At 46.3% G+C, this 20,019-nt stretch overlaps 3 protein-coding genes across 3 annotated transcripts; 2 read left to right on the forward strand and 1 right to left on the reverse strand.

Moving 5' to 3' along the window:
- Positions 1–899: 899 nt before the first annotated feature.
- Positions 900–4,987, reverse strand: NXNL1 (nucleoredoxin like 1). Its single transcript, XM_026115007.2, has 2 exons — positions 4,662–4,987; positions 900–3,621 (listed from the first exon to the last, which is right to left on the reverse strand). Exons 1-2 carry the CDS (start codon positions 4,985–4,987, stop codon positions 3,330–3,332), a joined length of 618 nt encoding a protein of 205 aa, XP_025970792.2. The 3' UTR covers positions 900–3,329.
- A 494-nt stretch (positions 4,988–5,481) lies between these two features.
- On the forward strand, positions 5,482–17,075 carry SLC27A1 (solute carrier family 27 member 1). Its single transcript, XM_064499433.1, has 13 exons — positions 5,482–5,619; positions 5,798–5,965; positions 7,615–8,009; positions 8,849–9,010; positions 10,104–10,173; positions 10,276–10,367; positions 10,508–10,617; positions 11,658–11,867; positions 12,170–12,296; positions 12,549–12,686; positions 13,174–13,338; positions 14,395–14,541; positions 15,435–17,075. Exons 2-13 carry the CDS (start codon positions 5,799–5,801, stop codon positions 15,590–15,592), a joined length of 1,941 nt encoding a protein of 646 aa, XP_064355503.1. The 5' UTR covers positions 5,482–5,619; position 5,798; the 3' UTR covers positions 15,593–17,075.
- Positions 17,076–17,238: 163 nt separating this feature from the next.
- PGLS (6-phosphogluconolactonase) lies at positions 17,239–19,974 on the forward strand. Its single transcript, XM_026114995.2, has 5 exons — positions 17,239–17,639; positions 17,713–17,820; positions 18,409–18,510; positions 19,024–19,164; positions 19,476–19,974. Exons 1-5 carry the CDS (start codon positions 17,373–17,375, stop codon positions 19,611–19,613), a joined length of 756 nt encoding a protein of 251 aa, XP_025970780.1. The 5' UTR covers positions 17,239–17,372; the 3' UTR covers positions 19,614–19,974.
- The last annotated feature ends 45 nt before the right edge of the window (positions 19,975–20,019 follow it).

The following is a 20,019-nucleotide window of genomic DNA, read 5'->3' on the forward strand; positions in this document are numbered from 1 at the left end:
AACAGCACTTTGCAGTGCTTCTGTGCGATGTATCAGTCGGGAGAATTTTCATGTGCGACGGAACTTAAGGTGGAAAAATAATGTGACTTTCCTAAGACCACAGATGGAGCCACTATTAGAGCTCAGGCAATGGCTAGTCTAGTTCCATGTTCTGGCCCCCCCAAAAAATCATCTGTAAAGACAGAATAAAATATACTTTTTTGTGTATATTATCAATAATATTGAGTTTTTCTACTAGGCCCACTGAAGGATTTAAAGGATGTGCTGAGCACAGGGTTTTGTAACATAGTCATCTCCTGACATTGGACATTTGAAATGAGGTTTCAGGTATCTTAGCAATTCACTCAGCATCTTAGCAATTAACTTCAGCTACAGATTGCCCTAGAAAACCCCCATCAAGGAAGCAAAAGACGAGTAAGCTTTGGCAACTGCAGAGCTTGCAGAGGCTGTACAGTAATAATCCTGAACTGACACAAAGGTGTAGGGGTTGGTTTGGCTGCTTGGCATCACTGGTCATTCCTGCATATTGACAGCTTGTATGCTTTTCCTTGGATTGTATGACTGAACATGACTTAGCATAAGGGACAGCCCAGAGCTACTTGGGAATGCAAACCTGTTCCTGGCCTTTCTTTCTCTGCAGGATTTTTCTGCGTTAAGTGCAATACCATGCTTACTCTCTAGGTAGAGCATCTACAGCTCACATTGCCCCTTGTTCTTAGATCTGTAATGTGACTCCTGCCTATGATGTGCCTTGCAGGTTTGGTTTCCATTGCTTTCCACATTTTGTGAAGCTTTATTAGTTATGAGAAAAGTATGACTATATCTCACACTTTTGTCCAAAGTACATTCATAAGCATTATGGCTTGTATTGGGGGAAAAAAAAAACGGAAAAGCAAAAAGAGGAAATAAAGAGTTTGTTTATTATGTTAGCACAGCAGCACTTTCCATTGGTAGCTGTTTCACTTTTCACAATTGCTCAGCGCCTGTTGCTCGGCCTGTTGCTCTGTCACACAATAACCAACAAAAGAGTAACTTTCTGTTTTGAGCACAGCAAAATGTGGTGGGTAAAAATGGACAGGACAGGACAATTCCATATTAATATAATTAACAAAAAGTCAAGTGGTCCTTTTACTAATGTCAAAGGTCCATGAGGGTGAGAAGCGGCACCTGACTGCCTATTAATAGTTTTAACACTAAAATGGACAGCTTTTACAGATAAAAGCATTGTCCTTTGCCTCCCTCCCACACTGGCATTTCCTCAGGCTCCTGATTTGTGATTTAGAACTTGTTTTTTTAAATACTGTTGTAACAGTCTGTTGTATTAACTGTTGAGCATTGCCCTAGGTAAATGGAATAACGTTTTATTAATGACAATCTGACAGTATAGTTTTACTCATCCAGCAGATATGTCATCTGAAAGAAAGGTTTTATTTCTATCTCTTTGCTCAGTGTCAGCGTGCCATACAAAATACAGGGAGCATCTTGAAGGACGCGGCCTTCTTGCTGCTCATATGGCTCTTCCAGGATCCCTTCGTCCATTTTTCTTTCTCATTTATTTTCTCAGATTCTCTGTCACAGACTGATAACAAGTGAGCTGGTTATACTTTCTTCATGTGAAACATGAGAGATTAATCTGTCAGGTCCCCCCCCCCCCCCCGCCCATGGGAATCTTTGTCTGTCAGACATATACTACACCTGCAGGTACCAGTCTTTTACAAACCAAGCCAGATAGCCAGGGCTCTTGATGGTTCCTCACAATCATTGGTTTAATATTCTCCTTCTTCCCTCTTCCACCTGTCAAGCTTGCTGGGCAAAGAGAGGGAGGATTAAGTGAGAAAACAAGTTGAACAAGCTGGCCTGGCACTGCTTCTCTGTCTGTCTTCAACACACACATCTGTTCTCAGATCCTTCACGTATCCAATAAAGTTTTTTAAATCCTCAGCGCCTCCTCCCACCAGTGATATTATTAAGAACAAGGGACCAGAAATGAGCAAATGAATTATTCTTTGGTCTTTCACAGGCTTACTGCTTTTCAAACTCCTTAGTTACTGGAGATGCCTCCATCTCCAGTCTGCAGACTCTGTAACCAAGTTTTTGTACGCTCCCAAAGGTGTAAAAATATCATCTTAGTTGGCTTCATACAAATCAGTTTAAACTGGAAGGGTGAGGCAGAGAGCTGCTTACTTAAGATGTGTCCTGGCCTTACAGTTTTCCTTACCCACCTAGCGCTTGCAATGGTAGGTGAGGACAGACGGGTCTTTGACCTGACTCAGGCCTGCCAGCCGTACAGTTATGAATATCTATGCTCAGGAATTTCTTCAGTGGAGTAAAGGAGGGATTTCTTGAAGGAAGCTTTCTTGAGGTTGTGCCTAGTTAAACGCTTTCTAACAAGGCTGGAGCTCCTCTCCGGAAAAGGGACCTGGGTTCCCTGCTACTGTGCTCAGCACTTGATGCTTTTCAGCAGCAGATGGCAACCGCCATTAGCAGAGAAAAGGAAGAGGTTTGCAGGGCAGAGGCAGGTCACTGGGGCAGCCGCTGAGTGTCGTATTGCTAGTCGTGAAACAACCTGTTCATTACCTCTCAAATGAACCTGGTTGGAATGTAAACTTGCAGCAGTATATTAGCAGCAACACAAGAGCTTTCTCAGGACTTGCTCACTTAGCCCATGGGTATCTTTCTGTCTCCAAAAAAGAAGACATTGGCTTATCACAGGGATTGTGTTCTCACTGTTGTTTGCTATAGCTTCTCAGTGTCTTCATAGCAGCCCATGGACATGCTGGTTTTGGGTTTTTTTAATGCAGATCCCTTCTTTTAAAATTGTTTTTACTGACTCATTCACTGAATGCTGCTCTCTAGTAGTTGCTTTTCTTCTACTGTTTTTAGTAAATGAACAACAAAGACTTTACCGTGAGATTTTTTACTACAGTAAATGTAAGGGTCCTGGAGTCATAAAAATGAAATGTGATTTGGCCAGGTTCCAAATGCCCTTGATATGCTAACCAATTTTCTAGGTACCAAAAACTGTGTGTGACAGTAGGATGCATTTGTCTCAGAACAATTTTCCTTTCAGAAAACTGGCAGACTTTTAAGATACAGATAGATGTTACTGGACACATCTGTAAAGCCCAGTTGTCTGCCTCATCTCCCCACTCATATGCTGACTCTTGCTAAGGGTTCTGCAGCTATCACCACGATCACAGTAAATCTTAGGGATGCAAAAATTAGATAAATAGACTTGTGTTCCTGAGACTGCACGCAGCCAGGCTGAGATAGTCATCTGAGGGAAGTCCCAAGCCACATCAGCGTAGCAGCTGCAACCTCGTGAGCCCCTAACGAGACTCTTCACCTTCCTCTTTCTTTTCTTCATTCTTTGTCTTCTTGTTCAGTTTGTATTTGAGGCGGCGGATGGGGTCAGTGATGCTTCTTCTAGCCAGGTAATCAAAGTCCTCTGCCAAGAGGAAGTTTCTATCTACTAGCTCAGCAGCCTCCTGCCAGTTCCTGAAGCAGGCAGGACCCATGCGCCTAATCTCTTCCACAGCATTTCCAACAATCACCTCCCCGTTTGGCTTCAGCACCACCACTGCAGGTACATCAGACACTGCAAACCTCAGCTCCAGCTCTCTGGAAGGCAATGGGGGAAAAAAACACGAATTAAGAAGAGCAGTGATCCTCAAACAGTGCTAGATGGCTACCAAGGCTACTGTCTACATGCTGCCAGGTTTATACTGTGGGAGAGTTTGCAGATCTTGCAGACAGGGTTGCATGATGATATACCGCTACTTGTAGTATCTGCCTTGGGCAAAAAGGGGTCTTGGGAAGTAGCTCACAAACCCTGCTCACTAGTCTGAGATCTGACAATTATGCAAATTATGCAAATTATGCAAATAATTATTTCCTGTGGTGCCAGGAAAAGGGGAAGGGTATTTAAGTACTGACATGTCAGGGCACCAGTAGATGCAGGATGACTGCTTAGGCTTGTTCTACGCAAGCAATGCAGGACTTCAACAGTTAGTAAGAAGCTTGACTTTTTAACATGCTCCAGTTTATCATCAAAAGGAGCTAGACGTATTCTCAACATCTACTATTTAATTACAATTCTTTCTGCCACTAATGAGGTTACGTTGGAGAGGGGCACGTTTCCCTTTTGGCTGAAGGTACACTTCAGTTACTTACGCAATCTTTCACTCTATATATTCAGCTTAGAGGGATGATGTATTGGCAGGAGTCTTTAAGACTTAGAAATAAATAGTGTTATAAAATAAGAATACAAATACATTAGATCAGCAAAAAATAGAAGTAGAGGAAACATTTTTTACTCTAAGTCCTTTATAAAGGTGTTCAACGAAATAGCTTTAGCTGTTTGGTATTTTTTTTTCCTCCAGACAAATGTTCAGTCTGCGCCTTCCTATTCCCCAGCAGTGATTTGACCACCAGTACCACGGAAGACTTTCCTCTGTGTTTGCACAGCGTGGTGCCTGCCTCAAGCTGTCAATTAAATGTATGAATGCACCATGCTGACCAGTCCTGTGGGGACTGTATAAAATGGAAATGGAATTTTCCTGTTTGAAAACTGTATAAATGTTTGAAAATACATCATGGAGTTACCTGAAGGAAACTTAGAAACTGATAAATTCTGTCTTGCTGCTTTATTCAGCACTTACCTTTTGAACTCATCCTCGAAAGGCAAGGACAGCCATCTCTTTGGCATCGTCTTCAGGAACTTGATTTGCTTTTCCTCCGTCTCATCCTGAGACACGTACACCAGGACCAGCTGTGAAGCCCTTTCCACATAAAATTCATCTGTGAGTCTCACAAAGAAATCTCTGAGCAGTGGCGAGAACTCCTGGCATCGTGGGCACTCCCCAGACCCAAAATACAGCAGCAGCACCTTGTTCTCCAGACTGCGGCCCAGCTCCCGGTCCGTGTCCAGCTCGTCCCGGGCACCGTTGTTCACAACCAAGACCCTCCCAGTGAAGAGCGAAGCCATAGGCAAGCCCGAGCTGGGTCAGCCGGGGCTTTACGGACCAAAGAGCAACAACTGCGCCGCTTTTCAGTCCTTTGAGGACGCGGGGCTCCGGCCGCAGCCTCCTCCGGGCGCCTGCCCCGCTCTGCCCGGCCCCGGCCCCGGCCCCGGCCCCGCGGCGCTCCCGCCTCCCGCTCCCGGGCTATTAATAAACGCGGATTCCGCGAAGTCTCCCCTAATCTGCTTAAAGTGCGAGGCCAGCGCCTGGGGCTGCCGAGACGGGTGTGGGGAGGCGGTCGCCGGCCGTGCCGGTTCCCTGGGCCGTGCCGGGCCCGGGCCGAGCCGGTTCCCGGGCCGTGCAGACCCAGGTCCGGTTCGGTCCCGGGCTATGAGGTCTCCCGGGCCGTGCCGGCCCCGGCCCCGGCCGCGACGACAGCGCCGCCCAGGGGGCGGGGCGCGAAGCACCCGCCCAGGCTGCGCCCGCCCCCCTGGCGGCGTTACGCAGGCCTTCCTCACCGCCCAATCGCGGAGCGGCAGCCGCTGCCCTCCGGCCTATCAGAGGTGGCGCTTTCGGCGCTCCCGGCCCTCGGGGGGCTGCGCGCGGGGCCGGGGGGGCCGCGGCTGCCAGGGTCGCAGAAGCTGCTGGAGCCGCTGAGGTAGCGGGGCCGGGCGGGCGGCTGCCCGCGGCGGGGTCGGGTTCCTCCGGGCGGGCGCCGCCTCCTGTGCCCGCCGGCCGCAGCTGGGGGGATCCCGGCGGGCGGGCCCGGGGCGGCCTCGCTGCCGGCACCCGGCGGGGGGTGCCGGGCCGCCCTGACGCTTGCCGTATCCCCGCAGCATGCACGCCGTCGGGGCCTGCACCGCCTCCCTCGGCTCGCTGGGGCTGATGCGGTTTTTCGGCGTGCCCTGGTCATGGAGCCTGGCGGCCTCGCTGGGCGTCTACATCGGCAGCGGCGGCTGGCGGCTTCTGCGTGTCGTCTTCAAGACCGCCCTGCGGGACCTGTTGTGAGTATTGCCCGCAGGTGCCCCCAGCGCTCGGCGTTCCCACCGAGCCACCTCCGTTGCCCCCAGGAGACCTGTCGGGTTTCGCTGCCGGCCCTGCAGGACGGGAGGCGCGGGGGGGGATAAGCGTGCGCCTTGCAGCTCGCTCTGAGTCCGAACCGTGCAAAGTGTTTACTGGAGGCAGCTTTTCTTTCTGGCAGCCTTCCCTGTGCGTGAGGAGAAGCAAACAGCGATTCGGAAGGCCCAGTCTTAAAGGGAGCAGGTGAACAGCTCACAAAACGGGGATACGAGCTGCAAAAGTGTCCTTCCGTGGCATGCAATGAGTAGTTCATAGAGCATTTGCTTAACCTGTGGGAAGAGTTACAGGAGCAAAGTGTGCTATTGTTGCTCCTAGACTTGGAGACAGTCGGTATTAGGCCACGTAACCTAAAATGATCATTTATGACCTACAGATTTGTAAGTCTCTAGGGCCATTCCCATCTCCTGGGAGTCTGTTGTTGCTGTCTCATTTAGTTCCGTGGTTTTTTAGGCCTCTCTGAGGAGATCCCTTTATTCTAAAGGATTTAGGGCTCTTGGGATTGCCAGGGACTGCCTGGCTTTACTGTGGCTGTCAGTGTGCTTTGAAGAGCTGTTTCCTCCTGATTGCATGGCAAGCTAGGAATAATGGCAGAAAATAAACTAGGCAGAATGGAGCCCCTTAAGTGTCTGGAAAGTGCAGCTAACCAGTGAAAAGGCTCTTCTGTTCTGTATTTGGCACAGCTTAGTGTAAGGTCACCATGAAAGCCCAGCTCAGTCCGACAAATGCCAACAACTTGTTTCTCAAATGTACCCTTCCCCCTTCTCCAAGGCTTCACTGACGAAGGTTCCTGCTATTGACTTTCACTCATGAGAGTTGCGGGGGTTTTAAGTACTAATATTAACTGACCTTTCAAGTTTCTGGGGATTCTTCCAAACTCTTGTTGCACTACAATTTCCTATTTGATGGTGGAAAAATGCCGCCTCCATCTTCCGATCTCCAGGAAGGAAATGGGACCCATTATATGCACCCAGATCTGCTGTTCTCATTTTGATGATGATGTTATGGAAGTGTACTTTTGGCTATCAATTATAATTTAGATATGAAAATAAGCTTGCTAATCAAGAGAGCCAGTATGCCTCTAAAGATAGTATTCACCAGGAGAACCAGAACAATATAAGGGAGACAGCTGAAGCTCAGACAAGGACTTCTTTAACTGCCCTAAAGTTTGAACTGTGCTAACTTGCAGCTACTGCTCAACAGACTTAAAAGAATTATGTAAATTACAGAAGACAGAAAAGCCTCCACTTCCCTTTCTGATGTGGAAACAGATATGAGTAGTTATCCAGAAGCATCATCCTTTTTTTTTTCTTTTCTAACAAGCAAAAAACCAAAAAGACCCCCAAAAAGCAAAACAGAATTGCAATATAAAAGGAAGAATTTTTTCAGATTACAGAAAAACAGTGACAAACTTAGTGGCCCTCCAGATAACACAGAATCTCCCAGCAGAAAGAGGTTTTTCAGTCTGTATGTCTGCACAGAAGCTTGAATCAATATATTTTGGTGTGAATATCAAACTGTCTTTGAGACCTTCATAATTTTTGCTGGAGTTATTCCTTCTCTTTCTTTGCTGCAGTGGCCTCTCAGTGCTGTTACGAGTCAAGTATAAGTTGCGAAGGCATCAAAAAGCCAAAAACACTATTCCGAAGATGTTCCAGGATGTTGTCCGCAGGCACCCTGACAAGGTGGCTCTGATTTATGAGGCCACTGGTGAGAAATGGACTTTTAGGTGGCTAGACGAGTACTCCAATGCTGTGGCTAACTACTTCTATCAGCAGGGCTTCCGTCTGGGGGATGTCATTGCAATCTTCATGGAGAGCCGTCCTGAGTTTGTTGGCCTCTGGCTAGGGATGGCAAAAGTTGGCATTGAAGCAGCTCTTATTAACTTTAATTTGCGCTTGGATTCTCTGGTTTACTGTGTGACAACCTCAGGTGCAAAAGCTGTGATCTTTGGAGGAGAGCTGTCTTCAGGTGAGTCACTTGGATGTTTGTATACGTTATGGTCAAATCATGAAGTGAAGTGCTCACTCGGATGAGTCCTGTTTAATGCAGAGATCAAGTGTACTAAAAACAAAAAGATATGGCCACATCTGGCCATATTAAAAGCTAGGAACAATATGAAGATGGTAAATCTAATGATTTAAAAAATGCAAAACTGTTCAGTTAATATTTCAGACTAAAGGAGGAGCAGTGCTCTGAGTGGAGCTGTAAGTAGCTTGGTTTCATATGCTGGTGTCTTTCTGGTATCAGAGGGCACAAACTGAACTCATTGGTTTGATCTAGTCCCATTGGCTCTGGAAGAGCCACATCTGGAGTTTTGTACTTTAGCATAGAAACGGTGAAATGTGCCACTAGGCTTACTTATGTTTCTCTTTTGCTTAGTTAATAATCTTTGCTTAATTTCACACTTTATCTGCTGTGTAATAGGTTTATCAATGGATGCTATTTCTAAGTACACCCCTGCTTTTCTAATTAACTTTCTTCCAACAATTATTGTTAGATCTGATAATTTAATATTCCAAATCATCTACTTGAAATCCTTCTAGATCATTTGAAGATCATGGCATGGTGGGTCATGTGGAAAAATAATTTTGCCTAGTTTTGTGACAGGGTCTTTGCTGAACCCAGGACACTGACTGCAGTGATGTTATCTGAACAGATATGACATGAGTCTTGTAAAATAGTCTCTGGTTCTCCAGGTCTTTCCATTACAGTGATGCTGTTAGGCACAATAGGACTCGACACAGTTCATTTTTACCATAGCCTAGGGCGTTATGTTTGTTGTAAAAGAGACTTGTTTGGTATTGCAGCAATATCTGAAGTGAATGGGATGCTGGGGAAGAACATGGCAAAATACTGTTCTGGTGACTACAACCCAGATGTTATTCCTGTGGAGACCAGACATCTTGATCCTCTTCTGAGTACTGCATCAAAATCTCCTCCAGATCAGGTTCCAGTCAAAGGTTTAGATGGTAATTTTCTCAGTGATTTTTACTTTTCTATGTGATGTGAAGAAGAACTGGATTAGGTGACAATAAAACAAGAAAAATAAGCAAATAAAGAGAAATTAAGTTAACTCAGTCTTGGGCTCACAAATAGAGGAATAAAAATAATTAAAAAAACCACGGAATAAAAAAAAAAGATCCTGGTTTTAGGACTTTCTGGGCTAAGCTTCTCGTTGTCTGAGATTTCCAAGTTTTACAGAACTCATGTATTTAATACCTAAATGAAGGAGATTGGCGCATTCCCTAAGACAGCTCTTCCATTGCATAAGAATGGCTGTTGGAATGCACGGGTGCAGAAGCTTATATTTCCCAGGGTTACCTCTTGCTCCACTACCTCCACAAATTTATGCTTTTCTTTGTCTGTAGGATGTAATAGCCTACATTGTTGTGTCCCCCCCTCTTTTCCCTGTAACTGACTTGTATGTAATTAAAATCTTTCCTTGTAATAAGCCTGTGCTGCAGCTGAGCACTGGTGGGTTTGTAATAAAGGAGAAGGAAGGGAAGAGGCTAGCTGGCTAGTCTGTATTTCATATTTTAAGAGAACTAATCATATCTGAGATCGGTAAAGCAGTAGACTGCATTTTGGTACTTTGGGTACTGTAGGAGGAATGATGCTGCCATGAGGCTTGTGGCATCTCTTCCTTTAGATTATCTTTTTTGCTTTAGAATTTCAGAAATCCTGCCTTTCTGTCAGACACAGTTTGAGACCTGTCCTCTAGAGTCATCTCCCGTTAGTGTCTGACCTGGAGAGTTAACGTAGTTCCTCCTCTTGCAAATTGCCCAGGAAAAGTTCATGTCCTTAGGGCTTTGCAAACCAGTTGTACAGGTTTCTGTATTTACCATTACAGATGACATTCGGGAGCACCACAGGTTCTGTACTAGGGCTGCAAATTGACTTTTGTGCCAGCTTTGGTAGCGTACTATCTGCTGTGCTGTCACCATTTCAAAGCAGTTCCTCAGCTGATAGCAACAGAGCCTAAAATACCAGCCCTGCGGGGATTTTTCTCAAACAGTTGAGAATAGTCTGTCTGGCTCCTGACTCCTCTTTCCATTCTTCTAGATCGACTCTTTTATATCTATACTTCAGGTACAACAGGAATGCCAAAAGCTGCCATTGTGGTGCACAGCAGGTGAGGACCTGAAGAGGGACTTCCCTCTTGAGGTGCTTTTCACATAGTGAAACTCAAGTTTTTACCTATTTTACTACTTTAGCATGCACTATGTTCTTACAGGTATTATCGGATAGCTGCCTTTGGTTACTATGCATACAAAATGCACCCTGACGATATCCTCTACAACTGCCTGCCGCTGTATCATTCTGCAGGTAAACTTGCTTCTCCTCTGAGGCAGGAGTCTGCCCCCTTACATGTTATGATCCTTTTGCCACTGAGATCCTCCATGTACCATTACAAATGAATGAATCTAGAATGGCTGAAGCTAACACCAATGATCCTTGTTTTCCAGGTAACATTATGGGAGTTGGCCAGTGTCTAATCCACGGCCTCACTGTGGTAGTCAGGAAGAAGTTCTCAGCCAGTCGCTTCTGGGATGACTGCACAAAGTACAAATGCACGGTGAGGGTACTGATGATGCCTCTAACTGAGCAGTTGCTATCTTTGCTGCCTAACTCTAGTCTCTCTGGTGCTCTCAGTATGCTACTTAATTACTGATCTCTAGATAGTATTTCGCCATTGTTAGCCTGTCATCTCTCCCTTTCTTTTCTTACCAGTCTATCAGTCTTTGCCTCCTGTGTTCCTGTCGTTCCTTTCTCATTGCTCAGTAGCAGCTTTCATCTGGTTCTGAACGTCCTTCTTCTGCTATCTGTCCCTTGACCCTTGGTAAACATAGAGGTACTGGCACCAAAATGTGTTCAAATTGCCAGTGCCACATCAGGAGTGCAGGATTAAGAGGCTTTCTGAAGTTTCAGTCATCCTCTACTGCTTCCCCTGTGTAAATTTATCAAGACCAATTTTTAAAACAAAGGCGTTTGCATCCACCACTCTCTGGAAAGCTCTTCCAGAATCTAACTGCATTAGGAGTGTCTGCTGAGGAATCTTCTTTGCATTTCATTGCCAATAAATCTCTGCTTTTGTTTTTGTCAACATTATCTTCTAACTCAAGCAGCTCTTCCTCTTTCCTGGTGTTTTTCTTGCAGCTCCCCGCCCCCCCCCCCCCCAAAAAAAAAGTATTTATAGATAGTAATTTGATCTCCTCTGAGACTTAATTTTGCCAGCTCAGGCAAGCCAAGTTCTTACTTTGTGTTTGGCTGCTCATTCCCCGTATCTTTCTAGAGGTCCTTCAGGATCTGTTGAGGTATGAGGGTTTTTCTGTCTATGGGTATTTTGATTCATACTGAGGAATCCCTTCTCTACTCCTCTCTCTTTCCTGATGTTAATTTGCTGGTTCCTGGGGGCAGCGACTGTTTTACTTTTGCATAGTTTTTCATGGAAAGAAGCCCCAACTTGAATTTGTAAACATTCACAGTTTATTAAAATGTCTGACATGTCTAGTTCCATGAGGTACATTGATGCCAGTGGCCTCTTAGTTGGCTTTTTCCAGGGCACTGTAAGGATTGCCTGAAGCCTGAGCTATGTTTTTGTATTTACCGCTTCAGATTATTCAGTATATCGGGGAAATCTGCAGGTATCTTCTGAATCAGCCGGTACGAGAGTCAGAAACCCAACACTGTGTGCGACTAGCAGTGGGTAATGGTTTGAGACCAACCATCTGGGAAGACTTTACAAAGCGCTTTCGAATTAAACAGATTGGAGAGTTCTATGGAGCCACCGAATGTAACTGTAGCATTGCAAATTTAGATGGAAAGGTAAGGAAAGAAGTGATTATAGTGGAAGGCTAGGGAAAAGTACAAAGAAAGAAAAAACTCTGCTTGCTTTCCTTACTGCTCTGCACATTGCATCCTAGTCCTCTTGCAAGGGATGATAGAGAACTGAATTGGTGATTAGAGGTGTCATGTGTAAAAAACATGGGATAAATCTTGTATTTGGGGTAAATTTGCTTGCTTCCTGTTAAATGGAGGGGGAAGAATGACCAGAAGATTCCCAGAAAGTAGTAATACATAAACTAAGCAATTTACTTCAGCCTTTGTTTTCCTCTACCTTTTGGAAGGTTGGTGCCTGTGGTTTCAACAGTCGGATTTTGCCCAATGTTTATCCCATTCGTTTGGTGAAGGTCAACGAGGACACAATGGAGCTGATCCGTGATTCTAGGGGGCTGTGTATCCCCTGTTGCCCAGGTGAGTGTTAATCTCAACAAATGAATAACAGCTTTATTAAAAAAAATCTAATGAGTGCTAGTTGGTTTAAGTGGTTTCAGGTATAGTACATAGACTTCCACTTCTAGATCTTTCCTTCAAAGATAGCTCAGTTCAGCAACTGAGTATCTTTGACATACAGCAACCACATATTGATGTTTACAAAGTTTAACTGGTTGTGAAATATGCTATCGATTGTTGTCATCTTGTGGTGTCTGGCCCTGTTTTCTGTAGGAGAGCCGGGATTACTTGTAGGTCAGATAAATCAACAGGATCCCCTGCGTCGATTTGATGGCTACGTCAGTGAGAGTGCCACCAACAAGAAGATAGCTTACAACGTGTTTGAAAAAGGGGACCAGGCATACCTTTCAGGTACTGTCAGCGTGAGCACTGGATTCACCAGTACTGTTTGCAGACATTCTTCAGCATTGTGCAGAAGATGGTCTTAAGAGCTTCTAAATTTGAATTGATAAAATTCTAAAGGTTGTAAAATTTTAGAATAGTGAGATTTTTCTTTTGAGAGACAGACTGGTGAGAGTTTAGAAGCTCCCAGCTTCTGAGCTGTTCTGGATTTAATGAGAAACGTCTACATTTCAAGGTGAATATATGTAGGGAGGGTTTTTTTCCTCTGCTCTTCTAATGTTGTAGTGTGGTGTTTTTGTTTTTGTTTTTTTTTTTCCTGTCCCATAACATGGAGATGCAGTACACTGCAGGTGAAAACTCACTGATCTAGTTCTGTACCTCCCTGGCAAGAAGGCAGTGCTGAATCTTCATGGCAGATTAGACGACAGGAAGGCAGTCTTGAGTGCTGCAGGACTTCAGTTCTGAGATGGTTTGGTGTCTTCTCTCTCCCTCCCAGGAGATGTGTTAGTGATGGATGAACTTGGTTACATGTACTTCAAAGATCGCAGTGGGGACACCTTCCGATGGCGAGGAGAGAATGTCTCCACCACAGAAGTAGAAGGAATTTTGAGTCACATCCTCAACCAGACAGATGTTGCAGTGTATGGAGTGGAAGTACCAGGTAAAACATAGGCAGAACTCTCAAGGTTTAGGGAGAAAAGCGAATATTAGGCCACTAAAACTGGGTGCCCCAAAATGAGAAGATACGATAGAGACTGACAGTGGAGTTTGACATGGTCGCATCTGTTCTGAGCAGGAGAAATAACCTGACACCCAGTAGTGATCCATGTTGCCAGAGGTGGAGTCTTTATTTGGAGGAAGGTATGTCATTTAGAGATTAGACAACAGATTTTTCCTCTTGTGTATTTGGAGTTTTCCATCTGCCATAGGGTACAACGCAGTCCTGATTCATGTTTTTGTATGATTTGTATCTCTTTGTTTCTTAATAAGGAAGGTTTTTATGATGAACTTTGCAGAAGCTCTTGGTGTGAAAAGACCCTTCCATAGGAACAGCTGGGTGTTTGGGCCCTTAAATCTTCAAGTAATGCAGAAAGGGGGGTTGGGGAGAATGGAACAGAGGTGGGCACAAGGATGGGAATGGGATGGCCGGTCATTTGTTCCGGACGGTGCTACTCCAGTGGCAAAGGTCTCCTGGCTCTGCTCCTGAAAGTTCTCATTTGTGAAGCCTGGGTTTCTGGCATAGCGAAGTAATACCGAACAAAACAAGTCTTTTGGAAAGGATAAATAAATAGCTCTCAAGCAATGTGGGTGTAAATAAAGGGTTTGGACAAAGTCAGAGTGAGCAAGAGGAGATGTCCCTCTGAGAGGAGAAATCTATCCTGAGCAAGTGTTGGTCAGAGAGGTTCTCATTATGGTGGTTCGGTCCCCTGAATTTTTATTGTAGTGTATGTGAGAGCAGTCTGATAAAAACAAGATCTGCATTAGCTTTCAGGGGCAAGGATATTTTGCGATTTTTTACCTTAGACTAAGGGGGAGTGTGCTGGAAACGGATTTGATTACGGTCTGCAGTTCTCTTCAGCATGTTGCACTTTGCCTCAATATGAAGAGGAAAGGGTGAAATATCTGTTCTTGAATCTGTTGAATATTTCGTACTTAACCTAACCATTGCTCCTTCTTTGCCTGTAATCTCCATCTAAGCTGTGCTGTTTTATTTCAGGGGTGGAAGGAAAAGCTGGAATGGCGGCAATCGCAGATCCTAAAGCTAAAGTGAATCCCAATGTTTTGTATCAGGAGCTACAGAAGGTGTTGCCTCCCTATGCCCGGCCCATCTTCCTCCGTTTCTTACCCCAGGTTGACACCACAGGTACCAGTGTTTCATATATGAAACTGTTCTCTTAACAGCTCTGGGAATGTTGAGATCCAAAAGGAAACCGAAAGTGTCAGTGTTGTATTGCAAAAAGCTGAGAAACCTGTACTAGACGCTTTGTTTTGAGTGGAGTTGGTTGGTTGCTGTCCTGTGCCCTTCTTTCAGGGATTGCATAATGCAGTCTCTGAAACGTGTAGCATAACTTCTAGTACACCAGGCACACAGTCACCATTAATAAAAAATAATTACTGCAGTTGAGTCTTAAACATGAAATTAGCCAGTTCCAAGTCATTAATAGAGAAGACCTTTATGGGAGGCGAGGGGGTGGCCTTTGTCCTTTGGAATAATTCCTGTGAGATCTGTGCCAGTGTGGGCAAGTTATTTGTATAGGTCAGCTGGAGCCTTTTGCCCAACAGTGAGGCTTGGAAATAATATCTGGCTAGCTGCGAAGTAACCTAAAGGGTATGCACAAACTGCTGTTGAACAAATGTGTACAGAAGCTCTTGACTCCTTTAGCTCTTTCACATGCTATCGTTTGGCCTTACTCTAGATACTCTACATACATGTACTCTTAAGCTTTCTTACGGTATGACTAACAGCCACATCAACTGCTGAAACGGCTGATGATTTGGCTGCTTTGTTTTGTTTTTAACTTCCTAGGAATCCAGACACTCCCTTTCTCAACCTGTGTGTAAGAAGAAGTAAAAACTGTACAAACTTCATATAACTGAATAACAACCCATTTAGTTACAAACTTCAGTAAGTTGCTAATTCTCAGACAGAACTATAAACTAACAATGAAATGCCAGCCAGGATGCCTCTTCCTCACTGTTCAAACAGGTTTTTTGATGCTAAATATCTTTTAACGTTTTTTTTCCTCCCCCTTGAAGGTACGTTTAAGATTCAGAAAACCCGCTTACAGAGGGAAGGATTTGACCCCCATCAAACATCAGATCGGTTGTATTTTCTGGATCTAAAGTTGGGGAAATATGTTCCACTGGATGAGTGCCTTTATGAAAGGATTTGTGCTGGAAAAGTTGCTTTATGATCTAGTCTGAAGTCAGTCTTTTTACAGAAAACTATGAGTAACTGAAGGGGAGATGCTTGTGGGAAGCAGTAGATTCCTGCTTAATATGCAATGAGAGATCCTTAAATGGTGAATCACTAGCAGGGAAAAATCTCGTGGGATGTTTCCCTTGCCTAAAGCACATTAACCTGTGACCTGCTCCTTCAATGAGCACTGACATACCATTAATCTGCTGTTACACATCTAGAGAGAGTATTTTTTGTAACCACTACAAACCTAGGTCCTTTGTGCAACCTGGGAGAAGTTTTATGGTTATATTTATTTATGTCCTGAGGATAAACGGAGATGTTTGTGCCCTGCACAGGTTTCTTTCAGCTTCGACTCTGAACTTTACTTACCAAGTTAGAAGACTTCTAACAATGTTTGCTCCAGGCAGACCTTAATTGTCTTTTAATTGTCTTAGCTCACATTTTACCTTAACTACACACTGGAAATCTCACATTGAAGTGTGTCATGCCCTTAGGGTTGGGGAATTATGGACATTAGTTATTACTAGAGGATAGCATCTGGAGTCATTGCAGGCTTTGATATACAGGATGAGTAAGTTGCTAGCTGATGAAAACGTACTGTGGACATCAACTGTTGAACATGAGCAGAGCAATGCTGGCCTACAGAGCTACGCCTAGGAGGACAAAAGAGTGAAAACGCCAGTGTGTTTGCTCCTTGCCTAGGAGATGGCACGGTAAATGGCCGCGCCGGCCAGGAGCCGTGTGGCGATGTTACGCTATGCTGATACGAAGCCTTAGGAAATGTTAATTTTGATGCTGCTGTGCTTCCATTTGCTCTGTCAGCTTCCAGTGGCCATCTGCAGGAGAGGAGGCAAGCCCTGAATTGAATGCAGACCTGGGTCACCAGAAGCAAACCAGGAGAGCAATTTTTGTATTTGTTTCAAAGGCAACCACTGTTGTTTGTTTGTTTGTTTTTTTCCCAATATGGGAGAAACCTACAGCTGCAGGACATCTGTTTCCATGTGTTCTTACCAGCATTACAACCCTATTCAGTTCTGTGTTTTAAGATTTACAGGCTTGGCCTTTGTGTCAGTGTAATCATTTTGGGGCGGGTGCCTGGCCTGTCCCCCCCCCACCCCCAAAGGACGGGGAGCAACTCCTGCCTGGCCGCAGCAGCTCGTGCGTGCTATCCATCTGTGGATGCCTTAAGGAACCTCAAACGAACTAATACCTGGTTATGTGATATGTGGTGGAGGAGCCATGTTCTGCTGCTGCCGCCCCTGTCCCAGGGGGGCTGGTGGTGTGTTTGCCTGGGGAGTGCTGATACGGAGCTTGACCTGAAGCCTCTTCCTCGCTCTGTCAGAGACCAGTGCTTTGTGCACGGTATTTTTACAAGGACCTTGCTCATGCTTTTCAGTCATGATGTTTAAGTGTTTGGATAGCAGAAACTGAGTAACTGCCGATGCTGTAAAACTGTAAATGTGCTATGGAAGGTGCCTTTTTGTGTCTTTTCCTCCAGCGGCAGCCAGGGCACGAGGCTGCTGCGCAGCGGCGGTGGGGCGCGCTTCCCGCGGCGTGTCCCACGCGGGCACCCGTGGGGCTGGGCGGCCCGCGGCCGAGCTCCCGCGCTTTCCCCGGGGCGCTGGGTTGCTGGGCAACGCGGCGGCGCGGGGCCACGCCCCTTCCGGCCTCGCCACAGCCGCCCGGGCACGGTACGGCGTGCCGCTTCCGGCCGTGCCTGGCGGCCGCCGCCCCCGCCATCGAGCTCGCAGCCGCCGCGTCCCGGCCTGGCCATGCCCCGCTCCGCGCCCCGCCACATCTCGGTGTTCCCCTCGCCGCAGGAGCTGGGCTCCTCCCTGGCCCAGCTGGTGGCCCAGCGCGCGGCCGAGGCCGGCGGCCGCTTCTCGCTGGGGCTCTCGGGGGGGAGCCTGGTGCGGATCCTCTCCCAGGAGCTCCCGGCCGCCGCCGGCCCCGCCGCTCCGGCCCGCTGGCTCCTGGCCTTCTGCGACGAGCGCCTGGTGCCGCCCGAGCACCCGGAGAGCACCTTCGGGGCCTACAAGGTGAGCGGGGCTGGGGGCGGCGCGCGCCGCCGCGCCCGGGCCGCCCCTGACAGCCCCTCGCTCGTCTCCTCAGGCCCAGCTGCTGCCGCGGCTGCCTGTGCCCGAGCGGCAGGTGCTCGCCGTCACCCCTGGCCTGCCCGCGGCCGCCGCCGCTGCCGACTACGCCGCCAAGCTCCGAGAGGTACCGGCCGGGGCGGGGGAGGGTGCACCGGCAGCTCTGGGCCGCCGCTTCCCGGGGGGGGCGGGCGAAGCTCCCCGGTGCCGGGAACTGGTGCCGCCTGTGGGGTTACCGGGTGAAAGGCGCCGCGCTCCGGATCCCCTGGCGTTTCCCCTGTGGGAAGGGCAGCACCTCGCTGGGCAGAGAGCAAGCACGATGCCTTCAGGAACAGGGCTCTTCTCTGAGCTGATGAGGCGAACGGGCTTAGGCAAGGGCCAGTGCTGAGGAGAAGCTTTTCTTTGTAGCTTTGTGCATGCTTTTTATGATGTTTTGTTCCGGTTTACCTTACTGGTGATTGCTCTGGCAAAGGGACGTGAACCACTGCTGTGCTTTCTTCCCTGTCAGATGGTTATACCACACAACAGGGCACTCGAGCATGGGGCACCCCAGAAACTTTATGGCCTGACTAGAAATTCATCGCGATAAAGTAGCAGCAGCGTCCTGCGCTTCTACAGTTCAGTTCGCAGTAGAACTTACTCCCTTGCAGCATGTCACCGATCGGAGTGACCAGGGTTTTTATCTTCTGTTTAATCTTTTATTCTTTTTTAATAGGCTTTTCAGGGTGAGAACTTCCCCGTCTTTGATTTATTGATTTTAGGAGTGGGGCCAGATGGTCACACTTGCTCCCTCTTTCCAGATCACCCCCTTTTACAGGTAAGCTTGTAGAACCAGGAGGGGATTCGGCTTAACAAAATACGAGTTGTGCTTATCGGACCGCTTTTAGGTTTTTTGTCTTCCTTATAGTTCTGACTTTAACTGTCCTTAGTTGGTGTGTGTGAAACACAGGGTCAGTGGTTCCTCCTGTCCTGTTTTTTGTATGTATGTGGTTGTGCTCATGACTGACAGAACATCATTGTCTCTCTCTACATGGATGCTATTGCTCTGCTGTTTTGATGAGTAGCTCACAAATTGCGTTCCTAAGACTAGTAGTCTGATACTGGACTCCTTGGAGTGAACAAAGGAGATCTCGGTTTAGGTGGAGATGTGAAAAGTTTTAGGAATCTGCTGGTATATCCTAGATGGTCCTCGATAACGATCTTTCGCCTTATTCATTACTTAGTCAGAGTCAGGCAACTTACTCCTCTGTTTGGAATATACCGTATCTGCCTTGAGTGGTTCTCTTGCTTTGTTCTGATTTTTTTTTCCACGCTTTTTTTGCCCTGATAGGAGAAAGAGAAAATCGTTGCTGCTATTACTGATTCTCCAAAGCCACCACCAGAGCGGATAACATTAACTCTACCCATGCTTAATGCAGCACGGACTGTTGTGTTTGTTGCTACAGGGGAAGGTAAAGCTGCTATTTTAAAGGTATGTATGTTTTGAAAACAAATGATTAATGTTTTTAATGAAAATCCAGATTGTCAGCAGATATTTGGGGAGAAGACTGGTTTACTGACTTTCCTGGAGAGCCAGGCCAATAGTTACACCTGCCATTTAATCAAATGTCTGCTTTCTACAGGGGTAGGGGTGAAAACACGGTAGTATTTTAGTCAAGCTGAAGTTTGTTTGTTTGTTTGTTTGTTTTTAGATGTGATGAATGGTTTAAGATTCATGTTGTTGGTTTGCGACACTCTTTCACTGACCGGTCTGCTGAAACACTGTTCTGTTTCTTTGAACAGCGCATTTTGGAAGGTGATGAGGAAAAGCCCCTTCCTGCTGCTCTTGTTCAACCTCATACTGGGCAGCTGCACTGGTTCCTGGATGAGTCTGCAGCCAAGGAACTGACTGTTCCCTTTGAGAAACATTCAATCTTGTAGAACCAAATGTTTGACTAGATTTCCTGGTAGGAATCTGGCAGCAGTAAATGCAGTACCTGCGCAGAACCAGCTGTATAACATTCCAGATCAAGGACTGCACATTTGGTTGTAGTACTTGGGGGTGGCACAAAACTTAACATTATCTTTTTTTTTTTTTTTTTTTTTTTTTTTTTTTAACAAGTGGTACTTTGTGGAACACTGTGTAATAATCTCTTTGGCTTGGTATGGGACATATGCATCTGGTTTCTGGTTGCAAATGGAAATGCTTGGAATTGCACAAGGTGACAGTATAACACAATCTGTTTTGTGAATGGTCGCTGTGATGTCAAGTGAATGTACGATATTAAAGATACAAATTTCAGCTGTTCTGCTCTTGTTTACTTTTTCACCTGGTCATGATGTTGTG

Source organism: Dromaius novaehollandiae, chromosome 33 (assembly GCF_036370855.1).
Source record: "Dromaius novaehollandiae isolate bDroNov1 chromosome 33, bDroNov1.hap1, whole genome shotgun sequence".
Taxonomy (NCBI): Eukaryota; Metazoa; Chordata; class Aves; order Casuariiformes; family Dromaiidae; genus Dromaius; species Dromaius novaehollandiae.